The sequence below is a fragment of the Quercus lobata genome, chromosome 12 (assembly GCF_001633185.2).
Source record: "Quercus lobata isolate SW786 chromosome 12, ValleyOak3.0 Primary Assembly, whole genome shotgun sequence".
Classification (NCBI taxonomy): Eukaryota; Viridiplantae; Streptophyta; class Magnoliopsida; order Fagales; family Fagaceae; genus Quercus; species Quercus lobata.
In genome coordinates, this window is record NC_044915.1 from 40,240,520 (window position 1) to 40,260,742 (window position 20,223).

Here is a 20,223-nt window from a genome sequence, read left to right on the forward strand (position 1 = left end):
AACAAAATCAAAGAAAAATAACTCAAGGGACAATTCTAAGAGAAGAAAGAAACTCAATGAATTGATTTTCTGGAATGGGAAAAGAGAATTATTTTATCAGTTATGAAATGGGGACATAGTTGACCTTTAAATTTAGGAATCCCCTTTCACCCAACTACTGAGTCCATGGCAAGATTACGGGTGTTAGAAGTATGTGGTTAAATAATTAAATTTTCTGCTTCCCAATAGTTTAAACTTTTGGGACAATCAATAATGTATTTATGCAGGAGGTCCTAAGTTTGATCCTTGTCTCTTTCACTCTACCTCTCATTTAAAATCTCACATGTTGGGCCTCACCTATCAATAGGGAGTTTGAGCCCACACTTGAGGGGGAGTGTTATAAGTATGTGGTTAAATGATTAAATTTACCATTTTTCAATAGTTTAAACTTTTGGGACAATTGGTAATTTAATAAGGGGTACCATAAAAAATTGGTTACATCCTTCAATATTCTCCTTTCAAGAAAAGAAATCTTGCTTTTGTTTTATTTTTGATTTTGCAGTGCCATATAATTGAACTCTTCCCATTTCTTTTAGTTTAGTTTTTCATCAAGTTTCTTGCATATTTATCAGAATTTTCTCGTGTTTGGGGGTGTACGAACTATACTACTGTATCTGATTTTTTAGTTTCTATTTCCTTTAGCTCTTGATCTTTTTGTATTTGTTTACTTGTTCAAAGTGTTCACCATTGTGAACATGATGTTCAATTTTTTCTCTCAATAAAAGTCTTATTACCTATCAAAAAAAAAATCAGAATTTTTTGGATTGGTGGTTTTACATTTGGAATTGTGATTTGCCAGTTTCCAGTTTGGTATTTACATCATTCTAAATATGCAAGTGAACCAGTAAAAAAAGGGCCAAATCATTTTGAATTTTAAGGAAAACTGATAATAAACAGGATAGTTAAACCAAATTGAACTAACCTGTTCAAATGTCTTCAATGGTTAATTGTGGCTCTCCACCTTAATTATAAGGTCATTTGCAATGTGTACCATAAATTACAAAATTTTGTGTCAGTACCCTAATTTTAGATTAACTTGCAATTTTTACCCGTTATCCAAATTAGTGTCTAAATTAACAGATTATTGGGTAGTCTAATCTTAAATTAGACTGTTTAGTGCAGAATTTTTGTAATTAAGGTGCACATTGCAAATTCCTCTATGTAGAGTGGAAACATGCCGGTTAATTTAATTTAGACGTTGATTTAAATGGTGGGCAGAAATTGTATATTTAACTTGAATTAGGGTGTTAATCGTAAAATTTTGTATTCTAGAGTGAGTGTTGCAAATATCCCCATAATTTTAGGGTAGATAGCTGTAACTAACCAATATCTAAAATTGTAAATTGCTTCCAAGGATTCTTGAAGCTGTGACCTTGAGTGTGAATATCTAGCTTCAACACCATTGGGACTGATCCAGAAAAAAAAAAGCATCAACACCATTGAGCTGTCAGGACTTCTTTCTTAAGTTTTACTATTTTTCTCGTTTCTACTATCTGTTAATGAGCTTTAGCTCAACTGGTATTTCCTCCCTTAATGATGAAATGGAGGAGGTCGTGGGATTCAAGACCCATGGGTGGATTTATGACTTACCTATAAGTATTTAACTAATAAAAATCTAGCTGTTCCAACTGGTTATACTGAAACCCAATCCTTGTCCAAGTCAGTATTAGGTATGGTTCTAATAAACATGTGTTTTTATTTTTATTATCATCATTATTACTTTTATTTTTTTTATTAATTTTTTTTTCTTTTGCAATATTAATTCAACCCTAAAACAAACTAAAATGAAATGATATTCTTTTTATCTGACATTTACATATCCCCAAGTTTTTCTTGGATTTCTTTTGAGTAGCATTTCTGTTTTTTGGCATGATTTCATCTTCTGCTTCTTGATGCAAGGGAAAGAAAAAAGAGAGACGCATGTGACTGCAGTGGATTTAAAAGATTATTTTTAACAGATCTATCTTTATCTTTTCGTTTTAAGCTTTTATATTTAGATGAGCCGCAATATAAACTCAGAACCTAATAGCTGAAGGTAGAAAAGACAAAGATGAGTGATTTGTTGGTAATGGAGCCAAACTTGTGGGCTGATTTCAACCAAAAAAAAAAAAATGGTTTGATTGATACCGTTCTTTGCTATCTGGGCCTTCATAGTTGACTGGATTGATAGCAGGGGCCTTTGCATCATATGTTGGCAGCTTGGTTTACGATATGTGGGTCTAATAGATTCTACCCAAGCCTCTTGCAAGGTTCTTTGCAATCCATTCCGTGACTTTAATCATATACATATACTCATTGTACACTATGTGGACTGTATCTTTTCAAGTTTGCTTTTTTATGCATGGTTCTCTTCATTGTTGTTTTGGCATTATTGTGTTTGATGCACTCCTATTCATGTGCTCAGTTTTATTTCATCTACTCCTAATGTTCAGACTTTTGGATATGGTGTTTTGAGGTTAATTTTCTAGGTCAGTCAAGCTTCGGATGTCAATTATAAAATTGAATTGAAATACTGAGCTTACATTTAATGGGTTAAGCTTTCTGATGAATTTTTTTAACCCTTATTTAATATTAAAAAAATTGGTTTTAGGGGCATGAGCTTATATTGAATGTCTTGTATCATCTGCACACTCTCATGATTTTGGATCCTGTGGAAAACTCTTCAGTTGCCGCTGTTGTGTACGAAAAGCTCCTCTTGGCAGTGGTAGATGCATTTTTTAGCTGGTTCACCAACTTATTCTCAATGTATTCTTGTTCTTTTCCATTTGTGTGTGAACTGAGATGCATTTACCCTATTTCAATGTAGGCCAAATCTCTGCTGGACTCTTTTCCAGCTTCTGACAAGTCCTTTAGTAAACTTTTTGGTGAAGTCCCACTTTTGCCTGACTCAGCCTTGAAACTATTAGATGAACTCTGTTACGCTGATGTTACTGATCTCCGTGGAAAAGATGTACGTGATGTTGAGCGTGTTACTCAGGGCCTTGGGGCTGTCTGGATTTTGATTTTGGGGCGCCCACTTAATCGGCAATCCTGCTTAGATATAGCTTTGAAGGTAACTTGACATAAGAGTCTCATAGCATTAAAATTATTGTAACCAAATGCTTTATTTATCATTTATAATGTTTGTCTGCAGTCCTCTCCGACATGTAGGGAATTATTTGGATGCTGAGACATGCAGGAAAAGATTTTCTTTTTTTTGATAAGTAAGAAGAGAATATTATTAATAAAAGAAAAGCAAGAGAAACACAAAGAGTTCACGGTAGTGAACAAAGGAAAAAAAGTAACAAAAAGACAAAGGCAGCCCCTAATCTATTTTAATAGAAGAAAGAAAATCCAAAAGGGTAGAACAATCCGAGAAACCCCAACATTGAGACCAATCAAAGAGGGTCCGTTGGCACAACTCTAATAACTGAACCATAGTTTTCCCTTCATCCTCAAAAGACTGCTGATTCCGTTCAGTCCAAGTAGTCCACAGTTTTATTATAACATTATGTTTTGGTGTATGGTGTATGGGATTATCAATCACTTGAAAACCTGCTTTTGGGATCATGTATCAATCTTGAATGAGTTTTCCTTGGTTTTTGTTCAAATGATACTGACCTATCACCATATAACTTCATAGAACATGCAACAATACTTAAGTTGCCAGGTAGCCTGCTGGCGAGGTCTTCATAGGATTAAGTCAATTTGATTGAATCACACACTCAATTTGCACTCTGCCTCGTTTTTAGCTGGCCTTGCCCACATCAAATCTTATAGCGAAGTATAACTGAATCAAATTTAATTTTGGCACAGAATTAGTTTGGTCCTAGTTCTTATGTATATTTTTTTTTTGAATGGCCCTAATTCTTAATTATTGGATCCATATATATAAAGTAATGCTTAGAATATTTCATCTTTAATTATAAATAAAATAGTTATAAATAATTATACAGAGGCACACATTACCTTCTGGGCTTGTGTTTCTCTTCATTCTCCATGCCATGAACATGTATAAAGGAAATTGAGTTTAGCATTGTTTGGGAGAGTGCTATGACTTGGTATTTTTTTCGCTACATTGAATTATTGGGTAATTTTGTTTCTCATTTGATATATATATATATATATATATTTTTTTTTTTTTGATTAGTAACGTAAGAAATTTTATTAGAAAAAACTAAGTATACTGGAAGTGTACTAGAGTGGCACAAATCAAGAGCCTAGATTACAACAATCAATAAGATCGGAGAGAGAAAAACAAGTATAAAAAGGCAAAACTACACTCCAATCAAGGAGAGTACAGAAAAATAAAGATTTAATGTCAAGAATAAACCGTTCACAATTCTCAAAGCATCTAGCATTCTGCTCCCGCCATAAGCACCAAAACAAACAATGCGGCACAAACCTCCATAAATCTATATTTTGATGCCTACCAAACTTGCCTTGCCAAGAAGCCAGCAACTCGCTAACTTTATATGGCATAACCCAATGAATACCAAACAAAAAAAAACCATGGACCACAACACATAAGCTATAGGACAATTAAAAAAAGCTTATTTCGCATTTGATAATTACCACTTGTCCCAAAATGTTAAGCTATTAGGAAATGATAAATTTAATCATTTAACCATTATTACCACTTTCTTTAATGTGTGGGCACTGACTCCCCAGTGCGGCCCAACATGTGGGAATTTTAACTTTTTAAAATGGTAGATCGAGTGGAGACAAAGTTCAAATTTAGTACCACCTGCTTTGATACTTCAAAATGAAGGGGAAGATGATGTGTGGTTTTTGTTGTGTTAAATATTTATTCATATTCTATAGACTTGTAGAACAACATGATGTGCATGTTATGACTTGTTTTATAACAACTGTGTTTTACACTCTTATCCTCCAAAACAAAGTTTTAAGATTGTTACTCTTGAGGATCTCGTTGTCTCTGTCTTAATACCTAAATATATCTACAGTTTGATATCTGTTGTATTTCTATTCATGTATTTATTGTCTCATTGCAGTGTGCTGTCCATTCACAAGATGAGATTCGAGCCAGAGCAATCCGGCTGGTATTTTAACTTGACTTAAATTGTTGATTCTAACAGTTTTGTCTTCATATGGGATGCAAAAGTTATATTGTACATTTTCTTTATGCTAATAATGCATCAATTTTTCATTTGTTTGTGATGGGCAGGTGGCAAACAAACTCTATCAGCTTAGCTACATATCAGACAGTATAGAGCAATTTGCAAGAAATATGTTGCTGGCTGCTGTAGATCAGCATGTTTCAGATATAGAACTTTCACAGTCTGGGTTCTCCAAGCAAAGAGTCGAAGGGGAGGTATATATCATATATTCTTTAAACACTTTTCTCCTTATTATATTATTTTTTCTGCGTTAGTTGATTCCTCCTGGTATGTTGTGTTGAAACTCTGAAAGCTCTATTTTTTTGGATAAAATACAAAAACTATCCTTGAGGTTTGGCCTAATGCCAGTTACTACCATAATTTTCCAAAAATGTCCAATTTGCTCCCTAAGCACAAAAGTCATTTAACACCGATTGAAAATTCCCCTGCTCCTCCTGCTTCCTTCTCCATCTTTGGTTGCTATTCATCTACTATTGGCTACCCAGACACTCCTTCGTGCATATAATTCCCATAATGCAGTCACTGTGAGACTTGTGCAGTGGAGACAAGTTGTTGGAAGTAAAGGACTAAGGAGCAGGGAACTTTTAAACAGTGTTAGGTGTTGTTTGTGTGTAGGAAGCAAATTGCGTATTTTTAAAAAGTTCAACTAATGCATGGTATTAGTCCAAACCTCAGGGGCGGTTTTTGTATTTTACCCTTTTTTTTCCTCAAAAAACTCTGAAGGGTTGATTGATGTGATAAATTTTGATCATCAATCCTGCAAGGCACTTGGACCCTAATTATTGGGGTTGATATAATTTAACAGTAGCTGTTTAGGTCGCAAGAAATTTTTTTGATCTTTATCCAGAACTTTTTCCATAAAAAATGAACTTTTGGGGCAGCTGGGAAAAAGGGACCTTCTTTCTTTTGGTTTTAGTTTCTGATTTTTTCCTCCTGTGTATTTCTTTTCAGGTTGAAAGCCAGGAAACATCCACTAGTGGTTCTCAGGTTTCAGAGCCTGGAACTTCTGAGAATGACTCTGTAAGGAGTGCACAACCATTAGTGAGGAACACTTCTATGTCATTGCATGAAGCTCAACGACTCATTTCATTGTTTTTTGCTTTATGTACAAAGGTTTGCCTATGTTTGCTTCATGAACTGGTGACTAGAAGATAGTTGCTTCAATACACTTGATTTCTTGGTTATATTGACGAGGGTTTTCTTTCCTTGCAGAAACCCAATCTTCTTCAACTTGTGTTTAATAATTACTGTCAAGCCCCAAAATCTGTAAAGCAGGTGTTTATTTATTATTTTTTAATTTTAATTTAATTTGATTTAAATTTTATTAAAAATATTTGGGCTAAATTGCATTGTCTTTTTGTCTTGTGGTAGTTGGAACTTGTAACAGCTTTGGTTAAGCTAGCTGTTTGTAACTATAGTAGGTTTTCTTGAAAATTTATGCAGAAAGAGGCTCTTTAGTCCCAGAAATATGTGGGAATGAATCAGAAGAGGAAAAAAGTAGAAAGCGAACTCTATGGAAAATATCTAGGTTCAATTTGAATTGGTTCAAATTATAGAGCCACTAACAGTAACCCTTTGTAGACAACTTCGGGGGTGTTCGCGGTGCGGTGCGGTGCGGTGCGGTTTTGGGCCATTTTTAGCACCGCACTTTGCGGTACGGTTTAACTAAAACCATAATTGCACCGCACCTTATTTTTGCGGTCACATGTGCGGTACGGTGCGGTGTGGTGCGGTTTAGAGTTTAGCCAAAACCATAACCACACCTCACCTCATTTTTGCGGTCACATATGCGGTGCTATGTATAAGATACGGTTTGAAGTCGGTATATTTTTCAAATTTTGGGCTTTTCCTACCCAACCAAAAACTAATTTTTCCCTTTTTTTTTGGGCAAATTTTAAATTATTGAGCTAGTTTTTCTTTATTTTGGGTTGGCTTTTCTAGTCAACACTTGTTAGGGTTATCAAACTTTTTTTTTTTTTTGAAAATTAGGGTTATTAAACTATTAATAATATATTTAATATTAAAAATAAATAAATATATTAATATATAGAGAAGGTGCGGTGCGGTTTGTGTGGTTTTCTTATTATAAAACTGCAAATTGCACTGCACCATGCGGTGCGGTACATTGTTACTTGCGGTGTAGTGCGGTGTGGTTATGCTATTTTGTGGGCGGTTTTTGCGGTTTGTGCGGTTTATGCGGTTTGATGAATAATGAATACCCCTTCCAGTTTTGGGCTAACATTTTCTTCTAGGGTTGGTTTGATTGGGTCTTCCACTTTAAGTAACCAAACAAATGAATAGTCAATTATGGATTATATTTCTGCATGATTGAAATGTTCTTATCTTGGAATTTTTCTGTAAATGATTTTTGTGGTGAATCTCTAGGCCTTCAATTTAGTTTAGGTCTACATTCCATAGTCCCATCCCCTTGTTTGCACCGAATCTCATCTAAACTCCACAGTTATGTGTGTTTGAGCGAGAGTAGTACTAGGATGCGTGACAATCCAGGAAGTCCTTGCACCTGTTTCTTTTGGGATTTCCATGCTTGGGAGCTAGAAGGGGTGAATGAGTTGATGGATTTACTTTGTCCAGAAAGGCTGTAGAAAAGAATGAAGATTGTTTACTTTGGACTCTAGATGGGAAAGGGAAGTTTAGTGTTTGATCCTATTACGCATACTTGCCCACCTAACTCCTGCCCTTGGAAAGGTGTTTGGGGTGGTTAAGTTTCATAAGGTAGCTTTTTTCGTATGGACAACAGTTTTGAATTCCATACTGAGTATAGATAATCTTGTTAAACAGAAGCTAGTGGTTGTTAATAGGTGTGTGATGTATAATGGCAGTAGTAAAACAATTGAGCACTTGTTGCTGCATCACACTATTGCTAGAAAGCTGTGGTCTTTTTCATTTGCGGCTTGTGGGGTACTTTGGGTATTGCCAGGCCAAGTCTTGATTTTGGTAACCTTCTAGAGAGGGGTGTTTGGAAGTCATCATAATAGGGTTGTGTAGCAAGCTACACCACATTGCATTATGCGGGTTAATTTGAGAGAGAGGAATTGCCAGACTTTGGAGAACGAAGCGCAATCTATGCAAGATATGAAGAATAGCTTTTTGAGAATTTTTTTTTTTACTATATATATTTTTATTTTTAATAATATGTTGTTATTGAGGGGTGTCTTGTAGTTCTATTGTCCATTTTTTGGACCTCATGAGTGTTCATTTGTAATCTTTAAGGGTGCTTGAGTTTAAGCGTTCCTTCTTTCTAATAAATTATTCTCTTACATATAAAAAATTAAAAAAAAAAAACAAAAAACAAAAGAAAGAAAGAAATTAGCAGTTACCTGTTGTTAATTCCAAACTTGTTAAACTGAATAGTGCCACTACTGTTTTTCCTGTCTATTGTGGTAACATAATTTTGTTCATTGGAGATGGGATTAAGGAATACCAATTTTATGGAAATAACTATACTCGATCATTTATTTATATGTGGTCAAAAGTTTGAGAGATCTTGCTAGATTGGCTGCATGCTTGCTAATGTAACATAAACCTTCTGTCATTTCCATTAAACTAGGCCTTGTTTGACAAATTTTACATAATAAATGTGACACACACACACACACGTATGTATGTATGTATATTAACTATATGTACACATTAATTATGACTCTATAACCTATTTGGGTGGTGCAGGCTTTCCATCGCCATATCCCTATTCTTATAAGGTCCCTAGGGTCATCTTGTTCTGAATTGCTCCATATAATATCAGATCCACCTCAAGGGAGTGAAAATCTGTTGACACTGGTAGGTTCCCTTTATAGTTTTTGTAAGCTGTTTTAACCTTGAACCATTCTTTTATTCTCAGATATTCTGCACATGAATGATGCTGATAGTGGTTTTGTTTTTCTGGCAAGGTGTTGGAAATATTGACTCAAGAGACGACGCCTTCTTCTGATCTGATAGCCACTGTTAAACATTTATATGAAACTAAATTAAAGGTTTTTCTTATGATTAAAAGTTTCTTCTGTTACCAATGTAAAAATTTTGCATCTTGGTCCTCACAGAGACTATTGTTCTTTGCAGGATGTCACAATTCTTATTCCAATGTTGTCTTCACTTTCCAAAAATGAGGTTTGTTTCACCATTTTTTTATTATTATATTTACTTATTATATGATTGTATGTGTCGATTTCGCTCTAAAATGTAAAATTAATTATTAACTTGAAGTGTTGGTTAAATTTTATTTTCATTTTTTAAAGTCAAGTTATCCAATTGTGTTGGTTAATTTTGTTGACTTGGGGTGGGGGATGGGGAATTATAATTTATAAGATATAATTTCCAATCATGGAATGCATGCACAAATCTAAATTTCAAGCTCGATACACTCCTTCCCTGAAGAAACTAAATGAGACTCTACCCATGTTTCTTTATCATTGGTAATCGAGAACAAATCAGGAAATAAATCCTAAAGGCTTCCCCACATCACACTATATGCCAAAGCTGATTCTTTGGCATCCCTCACCACAAACTTAATGACACTGGAGTAATGATCTTGTCCATTCCATTGCTATTGGTGCTCCATAGACTACATGGGGTCTTCTTACCAAGTGCAGTGTCCATTGGTCATTAAACTCTCCATGTTGAGGTTAACTCTATTCTTTTGATCATATTATTTCGCACTACATTTTTTGACATACATTATTTCTCACTACATGAGCCTTCTAAGATGAACCCAAAGGTGTCCCCTAATGCACTTGGATCTGGATCTTACTGAAGACAAGACTCATTATGAAATTTTATAAGGGAAAAGAAAATCTTCAAGATGATTTTTATTCACAGGAATGTCATTTTAGTGAAAGAATAGCATTCTCATCGGTCCTTAAACACTGGCTAAGAAGTAATACTCACTCATCACAGTCCGCACAAGAGTATGCCTCAAATGGAAGCCTTAGTGGTGTTATAATTTGAGGTCTTGTATTTGAGTCCTGGGTTTCACTCGATACCGGTGGTTTACCGGCTACTGTAGGAATCTGGGGTTTATTGGGGCACCACTAAATGGGGTCTGGCTGTTCCTCGTAATAATAATAATAATAATAATAATAATAATTATTATTATTATTATTATTATTGTTGTTGTTGTTGTTGTTGTTGTTGTTGCAAAAAAGTAGCTGCATTGTTGAACTTTGATGTATTATTTACTTGACTTGGATGTTTTCATGTGTGGATGTTAATCATTTTATGCTAGCAGGTTTTACCTATTTTCCCTCGGCTTGTTGAACTTCCATTAGAAAAGTTCCAGACGGCACTTGCTCACATACTGCAGGTAAAAATGTGAATGCTCAATTTTTGATAATTCATAATGGAAACATAAAGAGAGAACTCTTATTTTCTCCCTTTTCATTGGATTCCTTGACATGTAGTTTTGTTCTTAAGATTGGGACCTTAACATATTTGAAATCTGTACTCTTCTGTTGATTTCTCTGTTAGAAGGTAAACGGTAAATTGATTCTAGTTGTGACTGAGCTTAAGTAAAGGCTCCATAACCTTTTAGATTATTCTTGAAAACTTCTGAACGTATGTCTGGATGTTATGAATAATTTGCTTGTGTTAGGTGTTGGGTGAGGTAGTGGGTTCAAGACCCACTAGGTGCGCATGCATTTTACCAATTTACAAAAAGAAAGAGCAGGTTGCTTGTGTTGATCATTTATGCATCTAATGCAATTAATTGCTTGTCTCATGCACTTGTTCAATCAGAATTTCAGTCCAGAATTGAAATTATTAGATTATGCTTCATTTGTTTATTTCTCATTACTTCACATTTAATTCATTTAGCAGTATGATAGCATTTGCTTCACATGCGCGGGCACGCACACACACATATATATAGTGTTATTTTATTTTCCCCCTCCCCTACCCCAAGTCAACAAAAGTTGCTGAGAGTTAATATTTGTTCATGGCAGGGTTCAGCTCATATGGGTCCAGCTTTAACACCTGTGGAAGTGTTGGTTGCCATCCATCACATTGTTCCTGAGAAAGATGGCCTTGCACTTAAAAAGGCATGTCTTCTATATTTAAAAGTACTTGTTTTTATACGTGATGCAAGCCTTATGTTTTCCATATGTTAAGACTATTAAGATAACATTTGAACTGCATATTCATATTGTGCCCATCCTGCATGCTTCTGCCTTCTGTCCCAATTTTCACTTAATATAATCTTGTAGTCTTTTGATGTTGTAAAAGTGGTCCTGATTGTATATATAAGTGAAAAGGACGAGTTTAGAATGAAATTTGGGCGTATCGAGTAAGGCACCTAGTGTAATCCTGGGGTTTAAGTGGGTGCTAAGATTCCAGTCTCACCTACCTGTTACCTTAGGAGTGACAGATTAAACCTAGCTCAGGATAAGTTGGTGTTAGTTTAGGAGTTAAAGATAGGTTGAATAATACTTTCTTTGCAACATTTATTTAATAACAAAATTTGGATATCTTTTCCAATAAAATTATATTAAATATAATAATCTGTAATAAATGAGAATATTAATGTTATTGACTTAAAATTTACAATGTTAAATGCAGTGCTTCGCCATTCCTCATTCCTCATCACTTGAAGGCGACTTTATAGTTCCTTTTTTTGCCATTTAGTTCATTTTAAAGTTATATACCCCCTAAACTTTCTCTAGCAATCATATGTTTTCTCACTTCCTATTCCAGTGTGATATTTTCTTTCGGTCCTTTGGTGCCACCAATTTCGATCAAATTAGTCTCCGACTAATGCTTTGTTGCAATTGCTGGTAGACATCTTTGCTCATCGGTTGTCAATTGCTGTCACATCTTCTGAAGAAGGTGTTTGTTATTATTTAACCTTTTTTAACTGTGGCCACTCATTAATCTTGATATCCCCAAGAAGTTTCATTCATTTTGGTTTTAAGTGCCCAAAATTCCAATTTAATTAGAAAGCCCATGGCGCAAGCCACACAACATAGCTTTTGGCTTGAAACTTGGACCATGCAAACCCAGTGGTTGGGTTCCTAATGGGTCGGATGCTTTTTGGCCCTGCTCAAAATGTAGCACAAATTCTTGATATGATTTAATTATGGAGTGGATGGCACAATGCTTCAATTTAGCTAGTAGGAGTTCCGATTTTTGTTAATTGTTAAATATCAGCTGCATTATGCATTTTGCATCTCATTTACAGGTATTAAAGTGGTTGTCCCATGTATCTACCGTGCACTGCATTAATTGTTATTTATATATGTTTTTTTAATACTTCCATTTCATGTTTTCAGATTACAGATGTTTGCTCAGCCTGTTTTGAGCAACGAACAGTTTTCACACAGCAGGTCTTGGCAAAGGCATTGAACCATATGGTACGTGTTTGTCATTTATGATCTGGTTGATGTACTCTATTTTCAGTTCTGTGTAAGTGGTAGTTGTATTTTTCAGGTTGATCAAACTCCTCTACCTCTTCTTTTCATGAGAACTGTGATTCAGGCAATTGATGCTTTTCCTACACTGGTAAGATTTTTCCCCTCTATATGTTACATTAGTATGTCTATTTACTATGCTGAGTTTATGTTAGAGAATGATTTCAGGACTGGCTTCTTGGTAAAATCTGTAATTTCAAGATTTAGAGTCATATATCTTGGGTTTGTTGAAAATATGGGCTTTGTGAAATTTTCTTTCTACTTCATTGCATGATGGTGATCAGGTTATTTTTTGGGGAAATTTTTTAGAAGATTTTTTGCTTCTTTCTGTTAATGAATTTTTACTTACCAAAAAAATTTTCTACTTATTTTTGGCCTTAAACCAAAGTAACAAGCATTTTGGGTGTATCTATCCATTTACATAGCTCAGTAGGTTTTTTAAATATGATTTTCTCTCCACGTGTTGGTAGTTTGTGTCGTATATTTTGCTCACAGTTAGTCGCAAGCCTGGAAAAAAGAGAGGGCTGTGGTAGGTTGATGGCTAACGTAAATTTTTATTAAATTTCATATGAATGGATCTGTTATAGATAAAAGTTGGGGCATCCCCTACATACATGGGACTAAGCTTTGTTATTGTGGTGGCATTTGTCACTATTAATGACATGAAGTATCCCACTGAATGTGAATGTATTGTTTGTCTATGTGTGGTAGATGCAAATTATAAATAACAATCTGGTTTCTCTATTTAGGTTGATTTTGTTATGGAGATTCTTTCCAAACTTGTGACTAGACAGGTACACTCCCTCAACATACAATTAGGTTTTTTGAAACATACAAATAAAAAATTTAATCAAGCTTGCTCTATGTTTTACAATTCTGATTATCAAGCATAATTATGGAACAACTGATTTTATACGTACCTATTGAGTGCAGGTGTGGAGAATGCCAAAACTGTGGGTTGGCTTTCTGAAATGTGTGTCTCAGACGCAGCCACATTCTTTTGATGTATTGTTACAGGTATCATGTAATATAAATTATCAGGAGTGCTTATTGCCTTGTGGTATTTTCACTAAGCGCCCCACCCAAATTTTGTTCCTTGCAGTTACCACCACCACAACTTGAAAGCGCTCTGAGCAAATATTCTAACCTTAGAGGTCCACTTACTGCTCATGCAAGCCAGCCAAGTATTAGAAGTTCAGTTCCTAGGTACAGTTTTCTTAGATCTGATTAACAGCACAACCTGTGTCAAGGAAACCTGCTAGTTGCTGCCTTTTGTTTAGCTAGAATTTTTGGGGACATTTCCTATACTACTATAAATTTTTTTTTAATCTCCCCCCCCCCCCCCCCTTTCCCAAAACAAAACAAAAAAAGGGCTGTGTATTAACAATATGTTATTTCAGTGAATTTAAGTTATTATCTATCATATTTCTTTACCATTTAATTTATTCAAGGGGTCATAAGGTATTGGCTTTCCCTTTACTGTGAAGGAGAGTCTATCTGCATCATACTCAATCAAATTGTAGCTCAGTTGACCTTTTTAAAGCTTAGCATAGAGTGATATTCTGGTCATTAAAGTGGGTTTAATTCATGAAGAAGATCAATCAAGTTAACTGCAGAAATTTAAAATTTATAATTGCAGCCTTAATACTCAATCAAATTGTAGCTCAGTTGACCTTTTTAAAGCTTAGCATAGGGTGATATTCTGGTCATTAAAGTGGGTTTAATTCATGAAGAAGATCAATCAAGTTAACTGCTGAAATTTAAAATTTATAATTGCAGCCTTAGGTTGAAATTTGGTTAGAAGTGTAATAGTTAATATGTTTGTGGAAGCATGAATAAAATGGTACAAACTGAAGACATTTATTACCCACACATGCTTGCAGTTTGATTTCTTTGAATTAGCACCGATGTTTTGTCACAAAGTGGTCAGTATTATTTTTGTTTCAGTTTGTGCTTGATCTTTCCAGTAGACAGATCAGGTAATGTTCTCCTGATGATGATAGAATTGCAGCCTTGGGTTGAAATACGGCACTAGAAGTGTAATAATACTTAATATGTTTGTGAAAGTGATAATTGGTACAAAGTGAAGTCCTTTCTTTCTTTTTTCCTTTTTTTTTTGGGGTAAGTGTCTTCTTTCTTGAAATGATTTTATGGCACCATGTTGGCTTTAGGCACCATCCCATCTTCCTCCTTGATTTTTCTGATTGTTTAAATTTCAGATTGTAACCTTTTTTTAGGGACTCTTTTAGCCATCCTTTGTTCTTGGATGTCTCTCTTACTAATGAGTATTTACTTGTCAAAGGAAAATTAATAAGATAGATTACTGGCTCTGGGGATGAAAATGATAATAGCGAGCTGATGCAGATATGCAAAACTCTAAAACAACACATGTTTTAGCGGTGTCTTGGGATCTTAATCACTAAAGGATAAAACATCCTTTGACTTATTGCATAGTTGTGTACTCATTCAATGCGCTCTTAAGTTATCAGCTTCCAGGTCCTGATTCTGTATATAATCAAGCATTTCTTTTGCTACTGAAGTTGTAGAATATGGACATTTAACAGGGAAAAGGTTATGGGAACCTTGGTTTCTTGTAATGAGAATACTTTTTTGAAATCTAATATGGTTCTCTCTTGTTAACTGTCAAATAACTTTGTCAATAAATCAGGTATTCTCCGTGGTTTTATCCTTCTGTTACTTCATTTTCATTTTGATGTTATTTTAGCTAACTTTTCAGGTTTGTATTTTGGCAGATCAATGTTAGCGGTTCTTGGTATTGCAAATGAAACCCATATGCAACAACCTTATCTCCCATCATCTTTGCACTCTGCTGACTCAAGTTCTTCAGTTCGAGGAGCAACATCAACGTGATTAGTAGAGAGCTTGGAGTTTAACAATTGACCAGCTGTTTATAGAGCAGTTGGGACGTAAGTCCCAATCCCGTGGTTCCAGTTGTCGGGAACAAATTTATTAATCATAGAGCAGCTGATGGGGCTTGGATATATGACTGTTGAACCGTGGAACCTTGATGGATATATATATATATATATATATATATCAGTCCTGTGATCTGGGATTTTGCAATTCTGTCAAGGAGCTGCCAATCCAAAAGAATCCTCCTTGCTAAAGCTGCTCTAAGGAATGTACTATAGTTGTAAATTTTTAATATATGTATTTTTATATTTTTATTTCCATTTTCTTGTGTAGTTTCATTATTTCCATTTTTTTTTTTTTTTAAAACTTTCTGCCTGGTTTGGGGTAGGTTAAGTAGTCATGTCACTTTGAATAGATATAGTTGAAGCCGTCACCGGCCCCCTTTTGTAACATAGGTTGTAATTTTTGACAATTATCTCTCAATTCTTTGTCTACAATCTTCCATTTTATTTTTTCTAATGCCAAATCTGGGGAAGGTTTTAAATCGATACGCATTATGTTGGATAGCTGCTCAGTTGAAGCCACCAATGGTCCCCTTTGCTTAGGTATGGAGCCCCTGATTAAAGGGGTGAGATTGTGTGTCTTTTCCCACTTAAAAATCAAGCTGTGTGCTCATGATAGTGGGCCCAGCTGAAATAATGTTAAAGGGCTGATTTTGTGAGTGATAGCAATAAAGTAGATCATGCATATATAGATCCGATACTCTCTGAATAAGTGATGAACTGTCGCCTGAGTATGAATCAAATACGGGTTGGACTCATGTCCGATAAGTTAGGCCGTGTTTGGCAATAAGTTTTTGACATTTAACAAAAATAGCTTTTAGCAATGGGTGAAAATTTTATTTTACCCTTAAAATTGAATCAATTTGCACCTACTTGGTAAATTATAATTTATGGTTTGTGTCCTATCATAATTTAGTCTGCAAACCTTTAATTGTTATATATTTGATATAGAAATTGTTAAGATTTTTTCTAAATTAACATTTTACATTTTATGGACGAAATACCCCTCAATTCTTTAATAGGATAAATTACAATTTACCTCCTTGTTATGGATGGATCCTTTCACAATTAGTTAAATAATTATAATTATATTTGACCTAATAAGGAGTACTTTTGTGTCTTTTTCCAGGAACTCTCATATTCTCATAAAGTTGCACACGGTCTACATGTGAAAAAAAACCCTTATTTTGGCTCAAACGATAATGACTTCAATTTATTTTATACCTTAGAAGTTAAATGTTATAATTTAAAGTTGATAAACTAAATTGTAATCGGATCAAACTATGAGAGGATGAGTTGTAATTTATCTTTTCTGTTGTATATCTTGAAATCATCAAACTATTTCTATTTTGTTGCTAAAATACACAGTTTACCGAATATCTGTCTCCAACAAATTGCCCAACATTTAGTCATTTAGAGACGGGTTAAAAAAATTTATGGGCAAAATGCAAAAAGATCCCAGGGGTAATCAAATTATCACCATATTTATTCTTTTTTCTACTTCTTCCAAGTGCAAGGTCAATTGCAAAATGATCCCTATGCTATCAACTTTATATTATTGACCTAGAAGTTTAAGATTATCTAAGTTGACTCATCCATTTCAGTTCCGTTAACTATATAGTAATTGACAGAAAATGACCATGTGCTATGCATGTATTATTTTAAAAATGATTTCCTTTCTTCAAGTAAAGTGGATACGTGCATACTATATGACCATGTTTTATCAGTTATAATCAACATAAATTAAGATGGAAGAGTCAATTCAGATAATTCTTAAATCTCAGAGGTCAATAATACAAAATTGATAACACATGGGTCAATTTGTAACTAATCCAACCCCAAGGACTCTTTGCATGTGATCAATCTGTGGGCAGGCTTTACTGGGTCTATCTTCTGGGGTTCTTTTTTTTTTTTTTTTTTTTGGGTGAAAAAAGGAAATTCATTAAAGAAAGTTGAACAAATATATATTCGCTTTTACCTTAAAGAAAGTTGAACAAATATATAGGAGTATTATTTAAATAATAAAAAAAGGGTTAACAAACTGTGAATTTGTTTACAAAATGCAGCTAATAAAGTAGCATTTAAATGTTTCTTGATGCTTCCCTAAGGGAAAATCTTAGGAGGAGGACCCTTGATTGTGTCCTTCAATTGCTAATGTGCGCGCGCGTCTTCTAGCTACCATTACGGCGTAAATTTATAAGGATAGTTGATAAGCTACATTCGTTGTACTTAATAATCTTGGTAATAAATCAACATCATGCTAAATGACCATTTTTTTTTTTGTGGGGGGGGGAGGGGAAGTTCTTTAGTTTTTCACTCTTGTACCTACCTGATTATGTCATAAACTTCTTTGTAGCTCTAAGAAGTTTCTTATGATTTTGAAGATTGAGAACTCTTGAAAGTGGATTCATGCAGCAAAGAGTGAGAATTTGCGTGATCGGTTGTGAAATTCTCATGTCTCTTATAGTGATGTGTGAGAGAGTTTGTTTGATTTTTTTTGTGAATTATGGGGCTTCAGAAAAGAAATATGTAGATTTGGCGAGAGGTTGCAGTTTTTTTTTTTTTTTTTTTTTTTGCTGAATGAAAAAATGGATAGAGGGGGGGCGACCAACATGGCAATTCTACCTGGACGTGACCATAATAGCACCCTACCCGCCAGGGTCCGGGCCCTGCTAGGGTGCAAGGGGACCGGTGAGCTATAACTTCCCCAGCCCCATGAGGGGCACTAGCGATCCTAGGCTGCCAAGGAAGGCAACCCCACGCAAGTCCATATTCAGACTCGAACATGGGACCTCACCCTTGGCGCAACTCTTTGTGCATCACCTAACACCACTAGACCACAGCACCTCGGTGGTGGCGGGAGGTTGCAGTTGTAACTTATCTTCTGGGTTTCATGTATGATTCTCAGCACCTAATTGAAAGAAGACAGCTCCATGCCCTTATTTCAGCTGGCTCAGTTTTGTCCTCCTTTCTTTCTATTTTCTGGGGCTCAAAAGGATTGGATCACATTAAAAAAAATCAAGCGCAAAACATATTACTATCAATTACATTAGATATATATTTATATTATAGTTTAAAAATTTTCACATAAACGATTTATTTTATCAATCAGAAACACAAAACTGTTATTCATATGAATGAAATGCTAACGTGTCAAGATTTTATTGCTTATTTATTTTTTTGGACAAAACTAATTGGAGAGGGTCAAACCTTGAGGATTGATCACAATTAGAAAGAAGTGTTGCGTAAATGACTCTACCAAAAGGGGAGGTAGTGACTTGGAAGTCACAAGAGCATTATTGATGTTTCATGCCTTCGACATCAAACCAGGTCAAATACAGAAATACTCATTCTGCTCTTTTTTTTGGTATTATTCAGTTTGTTTGTTTTTTTTAAATGTTTTATATCAAAATAAATTGACAAATTATATAACTTCCATATAATTGACTTTTAGCAACTCTTATGTTTTAAGCACGATGTTGTCTAATTAGACCACGAATTACAAATGACTATAAAAGTTTTATTGCTATTTCGCTAGGCTATCATATATCATATGAAGATGTAGATAATTGAGCTTAAAATCACAGAGATTTCAGTTCCTATCCATCTTGGTGACAATAAAATAAACAAGGTTGCCCCCTTATGGTTGAATCTCATTGTCATTGTTATAAAGGTGGACTGTTTCCAAGGGTATATGGAGAAGAACATCATTGTCATACAGTGGACTGTTACCAATGATATATTATATACAAAACCTAAAATGTGTGTATATATATATATATAAACGAGAAAAATTCCACTTATACCTACCACACTCAAAAAAGAAAAAAAAAACAAAAGCAATAGAAGAAGAAAGAGAACCCGTTTGAAGATTTCCTATAATACAGAAAGAAGCACAAAGCACACTCGCAGCTATATTAGGAAGGCAGAATTGGATTGATGTCAAACAATACATCCATATATTGACCATTGATGCCGACTTATCATAATCTCATTTTATTAAACTTCTAACTAATAGAATTAGAAATTCAGCAATAAAAAATAAAAACTAACAGAATCAGAAACGAATACTGGTTTTTTTTTTTTTTTTTTAAATCTCAGAATAGTAGTGAATGTGAAATTATTTAGTTTATATAATCAATAGACTACACGTTCCTTTCATATATATAATATAAAAAGTGAATCTTTTAATGTGAGAAAGAGGTGTAACACCGAGTGTATGGTTTTATTTTTTTTTCCTTGTATTTTTTTGGTTTTGTTTTTGTTTTTGTTTATGTAATGGAGCTTGTACAGTCCCTCTGGTGAAGTTGAAGTTCCACATTCGGTTGGTGATGAAGACAAAGTTGGGACGAAGTTGTTATAGTTCTAGTAACTGATGTGCACCAAATGAGGCCGAGAAGTAGGGATGACAAAAATTTCATGCCCTATCTGATCTGTTCTAACCCACGCAAGTTTTCCCGTCTCAAATAGGTGGCGAGATGGGGATGAGCTTTGCTCAGCCCACCCTCTTGAATGTGTGTGTCTATATATATAATTTCATGCCCTATAAATTATATATATATATATATATATAATTTAATCTTTTTTATACATATTGTTTATAAATTTTTTTCTTTGCATATTCTATTACCATTCTCCAAAATAGTCGCATTCTCCTTATTTTCTTTCCTTTTCTTTTAGCACTAGTAATTAAATAAATATTCTGATATCACA

At 34.5% G+C, this 20,223-nt stretch overlaps 1 protein-coding gene across 2 annotated transcripts in view; it reads left to right on the forward strand.

Moving 5' to 3' along the window:
* Positions 1 to 15,994, forward strand: part of LOC115971962 (symplekin) — a 32,999-nt gene extending 17,005 nt beyond the window's left edge. The window contains exons 11-27 of one of the 2 annotated variants that reach the window (XM_031092089.1): positions 2,630 to 2,743; positions 2,846 to 3,091; positions 5,034 to 5,081; positions 5,207 to 5,353; positions 6,111 to 6,272; positions 6,372 to 6,434; positions 8,847 to 8,957; positions 9,068 to 9,151; positions 9,237 to 9,284; positions 10,402 to 10,476; positions 11,114 to 11,209; positions 12,437 to 12,517; positions 12,594 to 12,665; positions 13,324 to 13,368; positions 13,508 to 13,591; positions 13,677 to 13,780; positions 15,328 to 15,994. In XM_031092089.1, coding sequence (XP_030947949.1) covers positions 2,630 to 2,743; positions 2,846 to 3,091; positions 5,034 to 5,081; positions 5,207 to 5,353; positions 6,111 to 6,272; positions 6,372 to 6,434; positions 8,847 to 8,957; positions 9,068 to 9,151; positions 9,237 to 9,284; positions 10,402 to 10,476; positions 11,114 to 11,209; positions 12,437 to 12,517; positions 12,594 to 12,665; positions 13,324 to 13,368; positions 13,508 to 13,591; positions 13,677 to 13,780; positions 15,328 to 15,445 — 1,698 coding nt within the window. In that variant the 3' untranslated portion in view covers positions 15,446 to 15,994. The remainder of the gene's footprint in view (positions 1 to 2,629; positions 2,744 to 2,845; positions 3,092 to 5,033; positions 5,082 to 5,206; positions 5,354 to 6,110; positions 6,273 to 6,371; positions 6,435 to 8,846; positions 8,958 to 9,067; positions 9,152 to 9,236; positions 9,285 to 10,401; positions 10,477 to 11,113; positions 11,210 to 12,436; positions 12,518 to 12,593; positions 12,666 to 13,323; positions 13,369 to 13,507; positions 13,592 to 13,676; positions 13,781 to 15,327) is intronic. The other variant, XM_031092090.1, reaches the window with a different exon arrangement.
* Positions 15,995 to 20,223: the final 4,229 nt, after the last annotated feature.